General features: G+C 36.0%; 1 protein-coding gene across 1 annotated transcript in view; it reads right to left on the bottom strand.

The window, feature by feature from the left end:
- Nucleotides 1-1,013: 1,013 nt before the first annotated feature.
- The window catches only part of LOC102150963 (uncharacterized), a 229,383-nt gene continuing 214,068 nt past the window's right edge, over nt 1,014-16,328 (bottom strand). Inside the window, exons 10-12 of the mRNA XM_070248111.1 lie at nt 11,962-12,083; nt 11,691-11,843; nt 1,014-6,261 (exon numbers count right to left, since the gene is read on the bottom strand). Of these exons, the coding sequence (XP_070104212.1) occupies nt 6,035-6,261; nt 11,691-11,843; nt 11,962-12,083 (502 nt within the window). The 3' untranslated portion in view covers nt 1,014-6,034. The remainder of the gene's footprint in view (nt 6,262-11,690; nt 11,844-11,961; nt 12,084-16,328) is intronic.

Raw genomic sequence — 16,328 nt, 5'->3', positions numbered from 1 at the left:
TTAGTATCCATAAAAGGATGACAACGTTTACCCCACAGGATTAGGCAACTGAATGAGGACTTTTCTGGCCACTGATACAGACGTATATACTAGTCAGGTGTCCAGGTGGGTGGACACTTTATGATAATTTATAGGATTTTTGCCTTACCTGCTGATGAGAATCTTTGGTTAAGATGCAACTTCACTGAAAGACTTTGAATGACCGTGGATCTAGTGTCTTCAGAGGATCTCCTTGGGCTATTTGTATGGTTGGGCTTGGGATGGCACACCCTAACTATGGAGAAAGTCTAGTGGCTGCCCAGATCAAACAGTAATGTGATGCTTGTAGTAAAAGCTGCTGTTGGAGCAGAGTGACAATGGAGAGCAACAGAGTTCCAGGAGGAATGTCAACTGTTCATCCAGCAGGTGTTTCATTTTCATTTACAAAGCAATAACCAAAAATAATTTTTGTCAACCTAATATAATGGTTCATGTCAATGTCTGCTTCTGAGAACGACCAGAAATAATATTTCAAGAATTCCTAAGCATTTCATTTCAAAGTTTTATGTTTAGAGTAATTCCTTGGAACAATTTTTAGGTATTATAATTTTTTTTTTGATGAGGAATATTGGCCCTGAGATAAATCTGTTGTCAATCTTCCTCTTTCTGCTTGAGGAATATGTCTTTGAACCAACCTCTGTGCCAGTTTTCTTCTTTTTTTTTGTATGTGGGATGCTTCCACAGCATGGCTTGATGAGCAGTGTGTAGGTCATGCCTGGGATCTGAACCCATGAACCCTGGGCCGCTGAAATGCAGTGTGAGAACTTAACCATTATGTGACCAGGCTGGTCCCTATATTTTTCAAAGATAGTTGTGTTTACCTATGCTCAAAAGAGGGAAAATATCATTAAAATGAGTAGGCCTGCATAAATATATAGAGGTAGGTAATCTTTGTAGATGCTTTTACTGTGTAACCTAGATCCTAAAATCTAAGGAAGAGATGTAGAGAAAATAAAAAGTGCAAGGGAGATATATGAGTAATGAATTGTCTTAACTTTTATTTGATTATTTTCATTTACAGTTCTGGCACTGACACTTTTTTTAAAAAAAGATTTTCATTTTATGTAAAGATTGAACTTCAATAAAGTAACTTAAAAAACATTTACATATACATCACTAAATCTCCATAAAATATACAATACTTTTGATACAGCTATAGGCTAGAATGACTTTGAAGGAAATGATAAATATTCATAATTTTTAAGAGATATCCCATATGTCACGTGTAGGAATAAATATTTATATTGAATTTGCCAAGACATGTGAAGTGTTAAACACTATGTAACATGCACCTAGAAATTAAAATATATATTTTGAAAACATTTTAAAAGCATAAAACTGTGTTTTGATTTAATCTAGATGTACATTAGCGCTTCTAAATAGAAATTTGAACATTTATTACAAATAAGAGATACTATAACATCAAGTGAGATATAGTCCAAAAGCCGCTAGGAACCAGTTTGGACATGTAGAACATAAATTTCTACTTTGGCTAGAGTTAAATCTCATCTTTTTTAACCTTCAAATAAGATGGAATGATGTTAAATTTGCTAACATTTTAAAACTTTACAAAATACTGGTTTTTATTTTTGAGTACTTGTAAGCTGTATTTCTTTTTCTCATTTATACTGATGTGACAAAATCAAACACATGAACTTAACTGTCTAAAATAAAAATCTGAATATTACTGCTGAATGAAAGTAAGTATTTAACATTCCAAAGACCAAATCACTCAAGTGCAACAGACTGTTTTATACATACAAAGTAAAGTTTTATAGGAATTACATTGTTTTACACTCACAAGCAAATTATGAGGATAAAATTCATGTACTTCTGAACGTCATTAATACTCTTAGGAACTATCTTTCTGATGTATATAGGCAGACAAAAATTTCCTTCTCTAGGAGACAATATATAAGAGAGTTGGTAGCAGTTAGCTGTTTGGCATTTTAAAATGATTACCCTTTCTAGAAAATAGTAGCAATACTGCTCACCCAGAAGAACTGAATGTACTGATAATTGATACGCTGCTACAACCTAAATCACTTCATCAAATTAGCTTAACATTACTGTACATGAGGCTAAGACAACTGATAGAAAAGGACAGAAAATAGGATATTAATGTTAATCCAGAGAACACCTCTGAGTCTTTTATAGGCAGCAGCTACACATGAGCTGTAAATTTTATCCACAATTTAATATGTTTTGCTATAAAGCACAAATTATGAATTCTCTGCTCCTGACCTGTTATGTCATTCTTTTATTCATAGTTAGTGCAAAGGTCTGAAATTGGTAATTTAAAACTTGTCCCAATAACTGTATAAATCTGAGTTGTTATGTGCTTAGTATAATTTAAGATTTTATAACTAGGAGAATGGTAAAAAAAAAAAATCTGATTATAACAAAACATCTCATTAATTTTATTGTTCTTAATTACTATGCCAATGAAATAAAATCAAAAGAATCCTCCCACTCCCCTCACTGTATTACAGTATTTAATGACACTGATAAAGTTTATAAATTGAGACTCTCTTAGATAACATATGGATAGTATTTTCTAGACTGTCCTCCCCCAGGATCTGTGGATTATTAGAATACATTTCAATTTTACTTTCTGTGTAAAAGCAAAAGGGTAAGTTGTCAACTTACATTTTTCCTCTTCATTCTTCCTCTGGATAACTGATTTTGAAATTATAGTAAACAATTTATAAATTCTTTGCTTTAATGGATTTACCATTTTAGAGTGAATAACTTAAAAAATAATGTTTAGACATATACTAAAATCTGGTTCAGTGGTAAAATAAAATTATGAAAAAGCACTTGATAGCATTACTCTCATAGCATTTTCCATCAGGGAACTAACTACCGCATGTGACTGGGAACAAAATTCAAATGGAAATACTACATTTTAAGTCTAGTTTTAATTTAGATCTTCAGATACATATTAAGCATCATGTCTTGGATAATTATTGACTAAGGTGCAACAATCAAAATTATTAGGAATGTTTATATTGAAGAAAAATATTAATACCAAATGTGTAAAACCTATCTGACATCACATTCAGCCTTATGTGTTCAGAGGCAGATGAAATGTTATATTCTCTTAAGTCTAGTGCAGATCTCATCGGCCATCCAGGCTAAGCCTCAATAGGGGTGATGACCTCCTGCACTAAATTTCCCTAAAACATAATATACCTCTGTTGAATCTGCAGCATGTTTAGAAGGAAACCTATAATTTCAGTTAAAAGCATGATGCTTAATGTGCTTTAATATGGTAAGTCAAATATAACACATATAAACAAATCGTCCTATAAAATATGTATCTGATGATGTTTCGGAATGAAAACGGAATGTTTTCAAGTTGATAGTGGTAGCCAAAGACTCTGAGAACTTAAAAGGTGCGTAATATACAAAAGCCTGCAAAATTCAAACATTCAATTTTTAATATACTATAAATGTTCACTGAATCTAAAAATAATACCCTAATTTTATAAGGTGCCTTTTCAAGTAGTTATTTGTTTTTAAAAAATTATAAATAATTCTTATAACTACGCCTCTCTGTCTTGTACTTCAAAGATATGGAATGTTATCTATCTTTATCATTATGTAAATAACAAATAGTCCTTTAAAGAAGCTGAGGAGAATGGGGAGGGGAACTGGGGCTGATTTCCCTGTTATGTGCATTTATGGATGGAAAGTTGCAAACACCATCTGCTTATGTCGGGGAGAACAGGCCATGTTCTGCTTTAGGAAATAATAAGAGTCGAGTTGCTCCTTTAATAAAGTTACTGTGCATCCAGCCCAGCTGAGTATATAAGCATATAGTTAAGGCTATATATACAATAAAGAGAAGAATTGAGGCAATTACTTGGATAAATCAGAAACATAAATTTTTAAAGAGGGCACTTTATTGGTCTAAATATTTTTTCTCCCCATCATATTCTGATTTTACCACACAGTAGCTTGTTTTCCACTTCACTTGATCTGTGAGAAATATTACACAGATAAGAAATTTCTTACGGGGTAAGAAATATCAATAGAATAATAATTTTCTCCATTAAATCTCATCTGCTTTTCTGGGGAAAATTAATATTACTATCCCCTTAGAAATCAATTGTCAAAGCACCTAATTGAAGGAAAAAATAATATTTTTTATTACATGACATGACCAAAGGGAGAAAACTTTTTTGGCTGAAGGATTTTTAGGCCAGTAAAGTGACCGTTTAAACACGTATCATACCCCTGGTTGCTGAGAGAATGAACCTTCTTGGCTACATTCTCAGCTTTGATAACTGTGATAGGAACAAGCCAGACTTTAAGAGAAGAACAAAACATCTTGGAGACTGGCAGAAACACATTGAATTTAGAGACAGCCACCTTTTCATTCCAAAAAGTACCTTATTTAATGTTTAGAGCCATGTTAACATGCACCAAACTTATGTGTTCCTAACTGGCCACAGGTGAGTCATTCATATTTTCACTGGAACTAATAAGTAATTTATGAATAATTTTGTACATACTATATAATTCTTAATATAAGAGCAAAAATTAGAGTTCCTTGATGAATGAGCATAAAAACCAATGAACACTTTGAAAAGACATTGTAGGCATGTGGTAAGTCAACATTTCTTAAAGTTATGTGCTGTATGAGAACCAGCTATCTGTTCCAATAGATAATCCCAATTTTTAGACAAGAAGGAAAAAATCCAAGCCAATCATGAGAAAAAAGGAAACACTCTCAGACAAATCTATGTATCTTTTTTTTTTTTTGGTAAATTGTCAGGGAAAACAAGACAGGGTGTGCAAAAATAAAAACTAGTTTATGTTCTTAGAGTAAAAAAAGACAAAGTACTGTTAGGTAATAAAATGTGACAATTCCATTAGGAAGAGTTAATAAGTTAAGAAAAAAATAAGTCCCACTCTTTAATTAAACAAACATCAATAACAGCAGGATTATTTCTGTCACTGATTTTCTTCCTTTTTTGTTTGAGAAATTTGATTAAAAGAGGGGGGAAAAATAGTCTGCTAGCAGCTATTTAACACAAATGAAGGCACAAATAGGACTCCAGAGTTGACGATCGCAGGTGTGGTGAACATCAGGTGATTCTGGCATGAACAAAAACTGACCCTGAAGTACAGTTGAAGATCTAGCTCTGTTTTGTGTTTAAGTTGCATACCTAAGTGACTAACTCGATCAGGGGTCCAGAAAAATCTTCTCTTTCTTACTTTCTAGTAATAAAATATACTTATCAAAACTTGTTAGCTTATCTGTGCAAATGTATACTTATCACTGCTGCAAAAAAATATGTATGAAAATAAACCCTAAAAGACCTGCTTTTCATAATGTTCAAAATAGCCTGTACATAGTCAGTTTCTGAAGAACTCTCAAGAGCTGAATTGGAGAGAGAAACCAAATATGGAATCCAAAGGAGATAAGGACAGCTGTGCCCTTGTAGGAGGCACTTTCGAATCTGTTGATGAAAGCTTAAAGGGAATTTACTTTCTAATAGCTGATCACAGATAAGCTACTTGTCCTTAGGAAAATTTAGGGCCAATAGGCCATGTTTTGAGAGAAAACACCCTTGGATCATATCCCAGAATCCTTCTTTATAAGTATATCATACATATTATGATTTGGCTAGATCAGCACTGACTCAGCTGCCACTAATAATTATATATGGTCTTAGGAAAAAAGGATACCACTGAAGTCACTGGATACAGTATTCATTTTAGACTACCTCAGGAAGGAATTGCACATATTTGCTCGATAATTATTAGTTTAAAATCTCCGTAAATATTTTTTTACATTTCTGCTTGTGAAAAAAACAATGTCATCATGGTTGTATCTTCCTCCTAATCAAATATTCTAGAATATGAAGTCATTCCAAACTAGACTGTGGAAAGAACCAGATTAGAAGCAGGGCAGTGAGGTCATCCATTGCTGCTCTTCTCCCCCAAGTTTGTTTACATGACTAAATATATCAGCAGCTGAAATTTATTTCACATCAGAAGCATCGTTGTCAGAAAGGTGATAGTTACTTCCCTTCACCCGAATATATTCAATATATCTCCCTTCATCAGAATCTGAAGCGCCACATGTACCTGGCCTGTTATCAAAGAGTGATTCAATTTCCTCTAATTTTTTCCCTTTGGTCTCAGGAAGACAGCCATAGATGAAAAGGAGTCCCACGGCAGCGAATCCAGCATAAAGGAAGAAGGCTCCTGCAATGGAAAATAATATGTATGTATAAATACACATAGATATACTTGGTCTATATAAATATGGTCTATATATAGAGAGAGAGGGGCCTAGGTTAGAAACAGTCCTTGATTTTGACTTTCCTTTCTGGTCAGTCATGCATAACTGTGGTATGAAATGGAACCAAAAATTACTGCCAGCCTGGTTTACTCTAATTGTTCTAATCCTGTGAATATAATGTAACTTGCCTTTCTAAACTTGTAAGGCCAAACTCAAGAAGAATGATAGACCAGGTTCAGATGTAACTTCTGCTTTGCAGTCTTTTCTCATGTGGCTGGATAGAGATAACTTTTCTCTATGTGCTTTCACAGCACTTTGCTGAGGCCTCCTATCATAATAACCAAGAAATATTATAATTATGTGCATGTATTATTTGTCTTGTCTACTAGACTGGAGGCACTTTGAGGGAGAAATTTCTTTCTCATTTATCTAGTATTTCCAGAACCCACATACAATGATGACACTGCTGAACTCATGACTCACTGGAGTACATGGCAACTCTATCCTTCTGGTCTCTCATTCCAAAAGTCTGATAGTCAACCTTGACTTTTCTCTCACTCTCCTGCCCAGTATCCAATCTGCCGGTTAGTCCTGTTGGATCTGCCTTCAAATATAATCTGAAGATGACCACTTCTCCTCATTCCGCTGATGTCTGTGATCTGACAGCCATCCTCCCGCATCTGCACTGCTGCAGTGGTCTCCTAACTAGTCTCCTTGTTCCTTCTCTTAGATCCTTATAGTCGTCCTCCTTTTCTTTTGGTGCAGAGCACTTATCACCATCTGACATACTATAAAGCTTACTAATTTGTTTTATTTTCCTCCTCTAGAATGTAAGCTCCATGAGGTCAGAGAATTTTGTTTTGCTGTAAGACTATGCATGTCAATGCAGCACAACCACAAAGACATAATTACTACCTGGTTGTGTTTTCCAAGTGTCAATTCAGCAAGCCAAGATGGATGAGATATATGAGTATGTGACTTGAGCATGTTCTTACATATTTCCAAGATGGCCTTTCCTTTTATAGTCCAATTCCCAATTTAAATATAAGAACCTATGCTTTCACTTTCGATGGTTGGAAACAACTAACTGTAATGGAGTCCTTGCCTAATTTTAGGCCTTTGGTCCAGACCATCCTGTATATGAGATGGGGGAAGGAAGATGACAAACTAATGGGACAAAGGCTGGAGAAAGGATATCAGATTGGGAGTTGGAAAATCTGGATTTCAATCTTGCTATGTGACTTCTAAATAATCATTTAACCTCTTCTCTGGCCCTCAGTTTCCTGATTCAGCAAAATAAGATGGTTTCTCAGCTATAATTTAAGTTTATAATTCTATAAATTTTACAACCCAAATCAGGACCAGGTTTTGGAGAGATGGTTATGAGATGCTTGAGAGAGAGACATCCTCTTCTGTTTCAGTAGCAAAAGTGGTCTTAAGGGCAGAGTCTATGGCTTGTTTGTCTGTGGGTTCCCTAGTACAGAGCCTGACACACTGGAACGTCTAGAGAATGAATGTGCTCTTGTTGACTGCCAGATGGAATATATTGAGTAACAGATCTGAAATAAAGGGCTAAACTAGACAACATAAAGCTTGACTTTCAAATATGTCTTTAAGATGAATAGCATAGCAATTAAAGAACTGAATTAACATTTCTCAGTTCTGCTGAATCATCACAGAATAGGAAAGACATTATTAAGACTACATTCTTAAAGACATACATACAAATAACCATTTCAGGAATATACACAGAAACATTTCTTGGGAAGGCTCAAGGAAAACTACAGAGGAAAAATGCTGCTCAATTGGCCACCCAAAAGAATCTGCTCTCTGGAATGAGGAGCCGTGAGAAAACAGAAGGGAAATAGGGATAAATTATGAGAAATTAGAAAAAATATTAAAGAGTTGACTAAATCAAGACATAGTTTGTTAGATTAAGTCATCAGAAGCCATACAATCTTAAGGAGCTGGACTTGTATAAATCAAATTCTCTTTAATAAAAACACAACTCTATTTACAAATATAGGGCTCATTTATTTCATTTGTTTGGTTCACATTGAATACTTACTACAAACATACATTTTTTTATGTCTTATACTTGGTAAATAACCAAAAAATAATACTAGGTAATCTGGGATGCGTGGCTGAGTGTTACAGTGAAAGGAAGGCACCATGGCTCTGTAGAGTCTGACAATCACAAAGCAACCCAGGCTGAATCCTTGGGCAGTTTCTTAAATTCTCTTGACCTTAGTTTCCTGATTTAATGGAGAAAATAATTCCTGCCTTGCCAAACTGCAAGAATAAAATAATGTATGTTACATGCCTATTCGAATTTGGATGTTAGCTGCTCAAAAAAGTGATAGACAGCATAATCAAATTCTACTAAATGAGTAGGGAACACAACAGATGCTTTCAGAGATAGAGTGGAACAAGGTTGATATGACCAATAAATTGGGAATATTTTCATCAAAAAGGTGATACTGACAAGCTAGCTTTTGGAGAATGTGGGAGTTTTGAGAAAAAAATGAAAGGAGATGAAGTCCTGTGATCTGTTTACAGATAAGCAAAGTTACGGAGGTAAGAACAGAATTGGAATCTTTAGCAGAGAGGAACAAAGAAAGGATCATAATCATGATGATGAGAAACAAAAAAAAAAAAAGTGCAACTGGTATAACATTTTAGACTAAACCAGGCTGCTAAACTCCAAAATCTCTAACAGAGCAAACCTAGTTTGGCTTTATAAAATGTAGTATTGAGGAAATATTCATCACAATTCACAATTTAGGAAGAGAGGCATGATCAGAAGTAACAAATCAAATCTGTTAGTGCTAAACTCGTACAGTTAAAACCAGCTAGATGGGTTAGGAAGATTCTTGAATACCGTGCAGCTTCTTGCTTGTGACCCAGATTCCCAAGCCAAATAACATCAGGGAAATTCTATTAAAATACAAGACCCTTTTATTAAAGCTGAGGAATCTAAAGCAAGCAAACGCCAAAGCTAAGTGGGCTTCTCTGATGAGACCTATGGTTAAGCCACGGAGGTGTGGGCAGGCCCGGAGGCTGTGACCTGCTGTATGTAACGGGCAGGTCAATTATGTAACTCACTTTCTTAATTATTCCCCCCTCGGAATGAAAATGAAAAAAATGTCTGTCAGGATTGTTAAACAGTGCAGATACTCCTCAGCTTTATTCGGAAGGAAAGAAATCTTATTAGAGTCCTACATTAAGTTTCAGATTAAGATAGGTATTTAATTGAATTATGCAAAATGAGGAATCAAAGACCATGTTTGATTGAATTTCAATACCTCAACCCAGGAACTTTGATCTAATGCTCTCCAAGGGATCACTTTAGTCACACATGCTATACATAAAATGGTATACTGGTGACAGTTTAATGATAATTTTTAGTAATATTACAAAACATTACTGGATGGGGTCCAAGGCAGACCTGTCTAAGCAGTATAGTTTATGAAGGAATCAAAATCTGAGGTCTTACAAAACAAAAAAAGAAGGAAATAGAAAGACATGGATATTTCCAGAGAAATACATCATTATGGTGTATATTCATAAATTAGGAATAGAAACATATACCTTACATAAATCAGTAACATGTAGATTAAAACGTACATCAAAAAAAACAGGGAAAAAATGAACCTGAACTGAAATATTGTTCCAGTACTAGAAAGCAGTAGACCTAATGGACTGACCGGTGTGCTGACATGATAGAAGCTTGGCTTAGTAACAAAGCAAAAAGCTTCTTCTAATGGGATATTTTTGAAAGAAGTCTGGCTAGGCCCTATTTAAATTTTACTTCTGTTGCCTCATGTTTTTCTGGCAGTCTAAATTCAAGAAAGAGGAGCTTTGCTATCAGAAGTCTTACCAAGTAGACTATTATTTGGTCTATGAATTTCTATAAAAAATGCTTCCTCAGGATGTTAGTCTATATTTAGGTCTTAAATGTGTTCTCAGGAATCAGCAAATATGGGTAAATATTTATTGTGCTCATACTCATGGTGTCAGGAAGATAACTTTATGAATTTATGTAAAAATTTTAATTGCCAAGTGGGATAAAGCTGAACATACTGAATATATATCCAGTTTAAAATGCCAGTGCATTTCCTTTCCAAGAAAATAAGTATTTCTAAATGTTCTAAATGGTGGTTGGGAGAGAGAAGAGTTTATAAAGATAATACTCAGTAGATAAATAGTATTAAATAAAAGTAAATACCAATTCAGCATGTTCAGAAGAGAGGAGGAATAAATTTTTATAATGTTTCCTTTATTCATCACTCATCTACAAAATTCATCTGCATGTGTATTCATTTGACAAACACTTCTGAGTGCTTATCAAGTGAATGGCACAACCTGGAAGGCACTGGGAATTTAATGGTGAACAAGGTGCAGTACTTGCCTGAGCTCATGGGACTTATGGTCCAGCAGTAAGGGGAGAGGGGCTGACAAACGAACCTGTTATTGCAAAAAGGAATAATGAGTGCTTAGATCATGGGGTGGGGTGAGATGAAGGGAGGTGAGTGATAGGGGAGGGGATCAGAGGATGGCCTAAGCAGCAGGCATTCCATATACAGCACAGAGGCTTAGGGGGTTAGAGTGAAAACCTCATATTTCATCAATTTAGAATCCAGTCACAATCTATAAACTTATACAGACAATGAAGAAATCATCTTGCTAAAAAAAGAAAGACATTTCATTTTGGTAAAAATGGACTTGAAGTACCTTCCCAAAGTTTTTTCCTAACTCAGCCACTTCCCAATATTGTTTTCTTTGAGTTATGGCCTCCACACGTTTTCACTTGAACCCTTCTGTTATGTTTACAGTTTTGGCAGTGGTAAGTGCCATTCTCAGTGGACACTGAAATGCACATGCCGTGGCCTGAATGGCGTAGATGATACAGTGGAAGGCATAACTCCCAGCACGACATTTGGGGGAGCTACTTTCAGCCCTACCCTGATTCTGCTCTTGGACACGACTCCATCCCTGCCGTGGGACATCTTCAAGCATTAGCCCTAGACTTCCTGCCTACCTCTTTCTACCATTCTCTGTTGTTTGTGTTTCTTCATTAAACTAACAGCTCTGCTGTTAAGATTTCCAACTTGGGAGATAGCTGGGAAATGTTTGGGTTGGGAGAGTGGGTGGGTGGGTGAAGGCTATGAAGCACTGAGGGACAAGAAGCAATGCTGCTCAGGAAGGGAGAATTCCTCTTCTTTTTTTCCAGGTCCATTTCCAAGGACTTTGGGGAACAAGAAAGCCACACAGAGATATTTATAACAGCAAAAATATAACCATCTAGTCTTTTCAATCACAAATGATAGCGTATCTAAAAACAGTAGGAAAAATAAAAATGAAACTATAGCTGGAAAAAATACTCTCTTACCATAGTATGTGAGATACTCTGCTGTGTGTAAAAATGTCAATGAAACCAGAACATTGAAAATCCAGTTTATTCCAGATGAACATGCGTTTCCTGGACTTCTTGCCCAAAGGGGATATATTTCAGAATTCACAGTCCAAGGCATTGGTCCCATTCCTGAGAAATACAAAATTAAAAATTTCAGTAAAGTAGTATGTAAGGAATTTTAAAAAGAGTAGCTTGTCTCCTCTAAAAAGAGACAATTTAATTAACACAACAATAGCCTTTGGTTTACCAGGTGCGAAGAAAACAAGATATAAAAGAAGGCCCAGAAGTGCAGTCCAGGAGTACGGAGTAGGGCAGAAATTGTAAGCCCAGAATACTTCTTCTGTTTTGAATTTGGTTTCATTTTCACACCTGAAAAATAATGCAATATAAATATTAACTTGGTGTTTTAGGGTATAGTTGCAGAAATTCAATGTGATCATTTAGGATGTATTTGGAAGTTCCTTAATATCATTAAGGAAAAGGGTCCAAGATGTTTTTCTTGAAAAAGAAAGTTAAGATTTAAATATACAGTATTAAATATGCAAGCTCACATAGAACTTTTTAGAGCTGAATATAATTCAAGAGCAACACAAAGAAATACATTGTACATACAACTCAATAGAAAAAAACCTGATTAAAAAATGGGCAGAGGCTCTGAATAGATTTTTTTTTTTTAAAGATTGGCACCTGAGTTAACATTTGTTGCCAATCTTCTTTTTTTTCTTCTTCTTCTTCTCCCTGAAGCCCTCCCAGTACATAGCTCTATATTCTAGTTGTTGAATAGACATTTTTCAAAAGAAGACACACAGATTGCCAATAGGCACATGAAAAAGTGCTCCACATCACTAATCATCAGGGAAATGCAAATCAAAACCACAATGAGAAATCACTTCACATATGTTAGACTGGCTAGCATCAAAAAGAGAAGAGATAAGTGTTGAGAAGGATGTGGAGAAAAGGGAACCCTTGTGTACTGTTGGTGGAAATGTAAATTGGTTCAGCCTCTGTGGAAAACAGAATGGAGGTTCCTCAAAAAATTAAAAATAGAACTACCATCTGATCCAGCAATTTTACTTATATTTACCCAAAGAAAACAAGAACACTAACTTAAAAAGATATCTACTCTCATGTTCATTGTGGCATTATTTACAATAGTGAAGACACGGAATCAACCTAACTGTCCATCAGTGGATGAATGGATAAAGAAAAATGTATATATACACAATGGAATATTATTCAGCCTTAAAAAAGGAAATCTTGCCATTTGAGACAACAGAGACAGACCTTGAGGGCGTTATGCTAAGCGAAATAAGTCTGGCCAAGAAAGATAAATACGGTATGATCTCACTTGAATGTGTGATCTTGTTTAAAATAACAAAACAAGCTTACAGACACAGAGAACAGGTTGTTCATTATGGGAAGGGGGTTGCGGGGGGGGGGGTGGTGGTGGGGTGAAATGGGTCAGAAGGCCAAACTTCCAGTTATAGAAGAAATAAGTCCTGAGGATTTAATATACAGCATGGTGACTATAGTTAATACTATTGTATTGCATATTTGAAAGTTGCTAAGAGAGTAAATCTTAAAAGTTCCCATTGTAAGAAAAAAACATCTGTATATATGGTGACAGATGTTAGCTAGACTTATTGTGGTGATTATTTCACAATATATCCAAATATTAAATCATGTTGTACACCTGAAACTAATATCATGTTATATGCCAATTCTACCTCAAAAAAAAATATATTGTGTTTCATAGCATTTTTCATACAAGTCCGACACGATTTCCAGTTAGTCCTTGAAAGCTGCAGTAACACTTTTAGACCACTGAGAGTCAGTATGTTGTAGAAAGACTAGATTTTGCAGTCAGGACAAGACTCAAATTTCAGAACCAGCTTTTTCTTATCTGTAAAATAGGGATAATGCCTTACAAGTAATGTTAAGGATTAGAAGGGTCCTGTAAAGAGGTGATAGGGTAGATGAGGGCAGAGAACAATGCTTATATCTTATTCCAGCCAACCCTTTCCTTTTCTGCTGTGCATCCTTGCTTACTTCTCTATCAGTCACTCCTTGCTGTTTGCCTCCTAGTTCGACGGTGGAGCAAAGTCTTCTATGGTCTTAGATGGATTGTCAGGTTGAACTTCCAATTCTTTACCTTAATTGAAATCTGAATTGCACCTCAAGATACACTCAGCCTCAAAAACATTCTTATCCCTTCTTGTTATTTTAGACTGTTGTTCTGCCTCCATCAACCTCTGTTTTTGAACCTTGACATCCAAGCCCTATCCTTATTGCTGTGTCTATGACCTCCATCATAACACCCTACCTGTCTTGATGATTTGGGTGCCTGGTCAGTCATCTTCTCCACCCGCTCTCATCCTTTGCCACATTCATTGATTTTTACTTCTAGCCCATCTAATACCGTGGCTTGATACTTCCTCATTTAACCTCTGAAAATGCAGACAGGGCACTTCATAATTTGCTTGATCTGAAACTATTTTACTTTAAGTTCTCAAACACAGAGTATTCCTTTTCTGATTACAAGCACTTTATTCCCTCATTTCTGATAACTTGCTCCACACCCAAATCACAGTGTTTAGATTCTAAACTCCTCTCAGTATTCATTCACCTCATCGCTCAGCTTAGTCCATGCCAATACTGTCTTCTCTCGCCTCTAGAATCCATCTTTCTTTCCTCCATCCTTGTCTGCCATTCTCACCATTTCAGTTCCTAACCCTGTGCAGCACCATTAACTTCCTTCAATAACCACTTTTCAGAAGCTGGGCAAAACTGTGAAACCATGCTGCTGGGTTCTATGAAAAGTTCATGCTATTTCTTCTCAGTTGGGTCCCTAATTATGCTTCTTTATTTTTATCCCTTATGGTCTTCTCTACTGAATTCTTGGCTTATAGCAGAGTAGGCATTCAATAAATTTTGCCTCAATTAATTAAAATATTTCTTACTGTCCTCTAGCCTTGAATCTTTCCCTCTGCTTTCTAGGTACTAAGACCTTGGCTCCTTTCAATTTGAATGCCCTCACTTTTTCTCTACTGAACCTTTACTTTTCTATATTTTCTTTCAGCTTTTCTCCTACCTCCAATGGTAACATGTCTCTTGCCCTTTCTAAGGACTGCCATTCCTGCATCTCATTCTCCTGCATCTCATTCTCCTGCTGTCTCCTCTGGGGTCATGTTCTATCAGTAGTCTGTTCTCTTTCTGCCATCTTTAGTTTCTTCCTACTAGACCCTTCTTTTTACAACACAAAAGATCACTTCTACTCGAATGTTCAGCCCCTCTCATATTACTACTACTAGCTTGTTTGAAATTATAGACAAATTTATCCTAGTGAGCTCTACATCCTCACTACCCACTCTTTCCTTCACAGCCCTGCTCCCCTATCCACCCAGATGCCAGCTGACTCTTACTCAGGCTGTTTTCCGAATCTGCTCACCCACAAGTCCTCAATGACCTCCTGATCCCCAAATTCATTTATCTTGCCTTAATTTTGAGGCTCTGATGACTCTGTGGTGGTTGATCTTGCTGACAACCCTCCTTCTCCTTCCCCTTTACTTTTAGATCTATAGCTTCACCTTATCTCACTGACATATATGTCTTCATTGCCTTTTCAAAATGCCTCTTCCTCCCCTCAACTCTAAATATAGCTGTTCTCTAAGGCTCTATTCCGGGGTTTATGCCCTCTCTCTCAATCATCTCATCTAATTTTAGGGCTTTTCAATCTCCACGTGGATGCTGAAAGGTTATTCTAGCCTCGACCTTTTTCTCAAGCTCCATTGCTGGAACTTAGGTATCTGCTGTGCATCCACAGCTAGATATCCTGCTGTGGCCTGAGCACAGTATGGCTGCAAGGGAATGCCATGTCTTCTCCAGGAGGTGGGAGTTGGGCTGTTCTGGGTTCAAATCATGACTCTATCCCTTATTAGCTGTGCTCATTCATTCAAAAATTTAGATAATGAGTGCTTTTTATGTGTCAGACATTAGTGATATAGCCCTGAACAAAATAACCACCGTCTGCATTTGTGCAAACTAGAGTTTAGGGGCACAGGTGCAGTCCTGTTTCCTGATCTGTAACGTAGGGCAAAAGACCATTATCACAGGCTGTTGGGAAATTAAATGTGAAAATGCATACTGAGTGCTTAGCACACTGCCTGGCATGTAGTGAGTATATGCACAGTAAGTATTACTTTACTAGTGCCTCTCATGACATTTCTATTTGAGTTAACACCTCCATTCCTTGACTTGAAATTGATTAAAATCTTGGAGTTATCTTCAATCTTTTCTTATCCATCTCTTTTTTTAAAGTTTATTTTCTTTATTGAGCTAAGATTGGTTTATAACATTATGTACATTTCAGGTGTGCATCATTATATTTTAAATTCTGTTTAGACTACATCATGTTCACCACCCAAAGTCTAATTACCATCCATCACTGTACACATGTGCCCTTTTACTCCTTTGCCCTTCCCCCTCCCCTTTGCCCTCTAGTAACTACCAATCTAATCTCTGTATCTATGTCTATGTTTCTTCTTGTTGTTTTTACCTTCCACTTATGAGTGAAATCATATGGTATTTGTATTTCTCCCTCTGACTTATTTAGCT

This window comes from Equus caballus, chromosome 23 (genome assembly GCF_041296265.1).
Source record: "Equus caballus isolate H_3958 breed thoroughbred chromosome 23, TB-T2T, whole genome shotgun sequence".
Taxonomy (NCBI): domain Eukaryota; kingdom Metazoa; phylum Chordata; class Mammalia; order Perissodactyla; family Equidae; genus Equus; species Equus caballus.
Note: the sequence above shows the minus strand (reverse complement) of the source record. Positions and strands in the feature narration are given on the sequence as shown.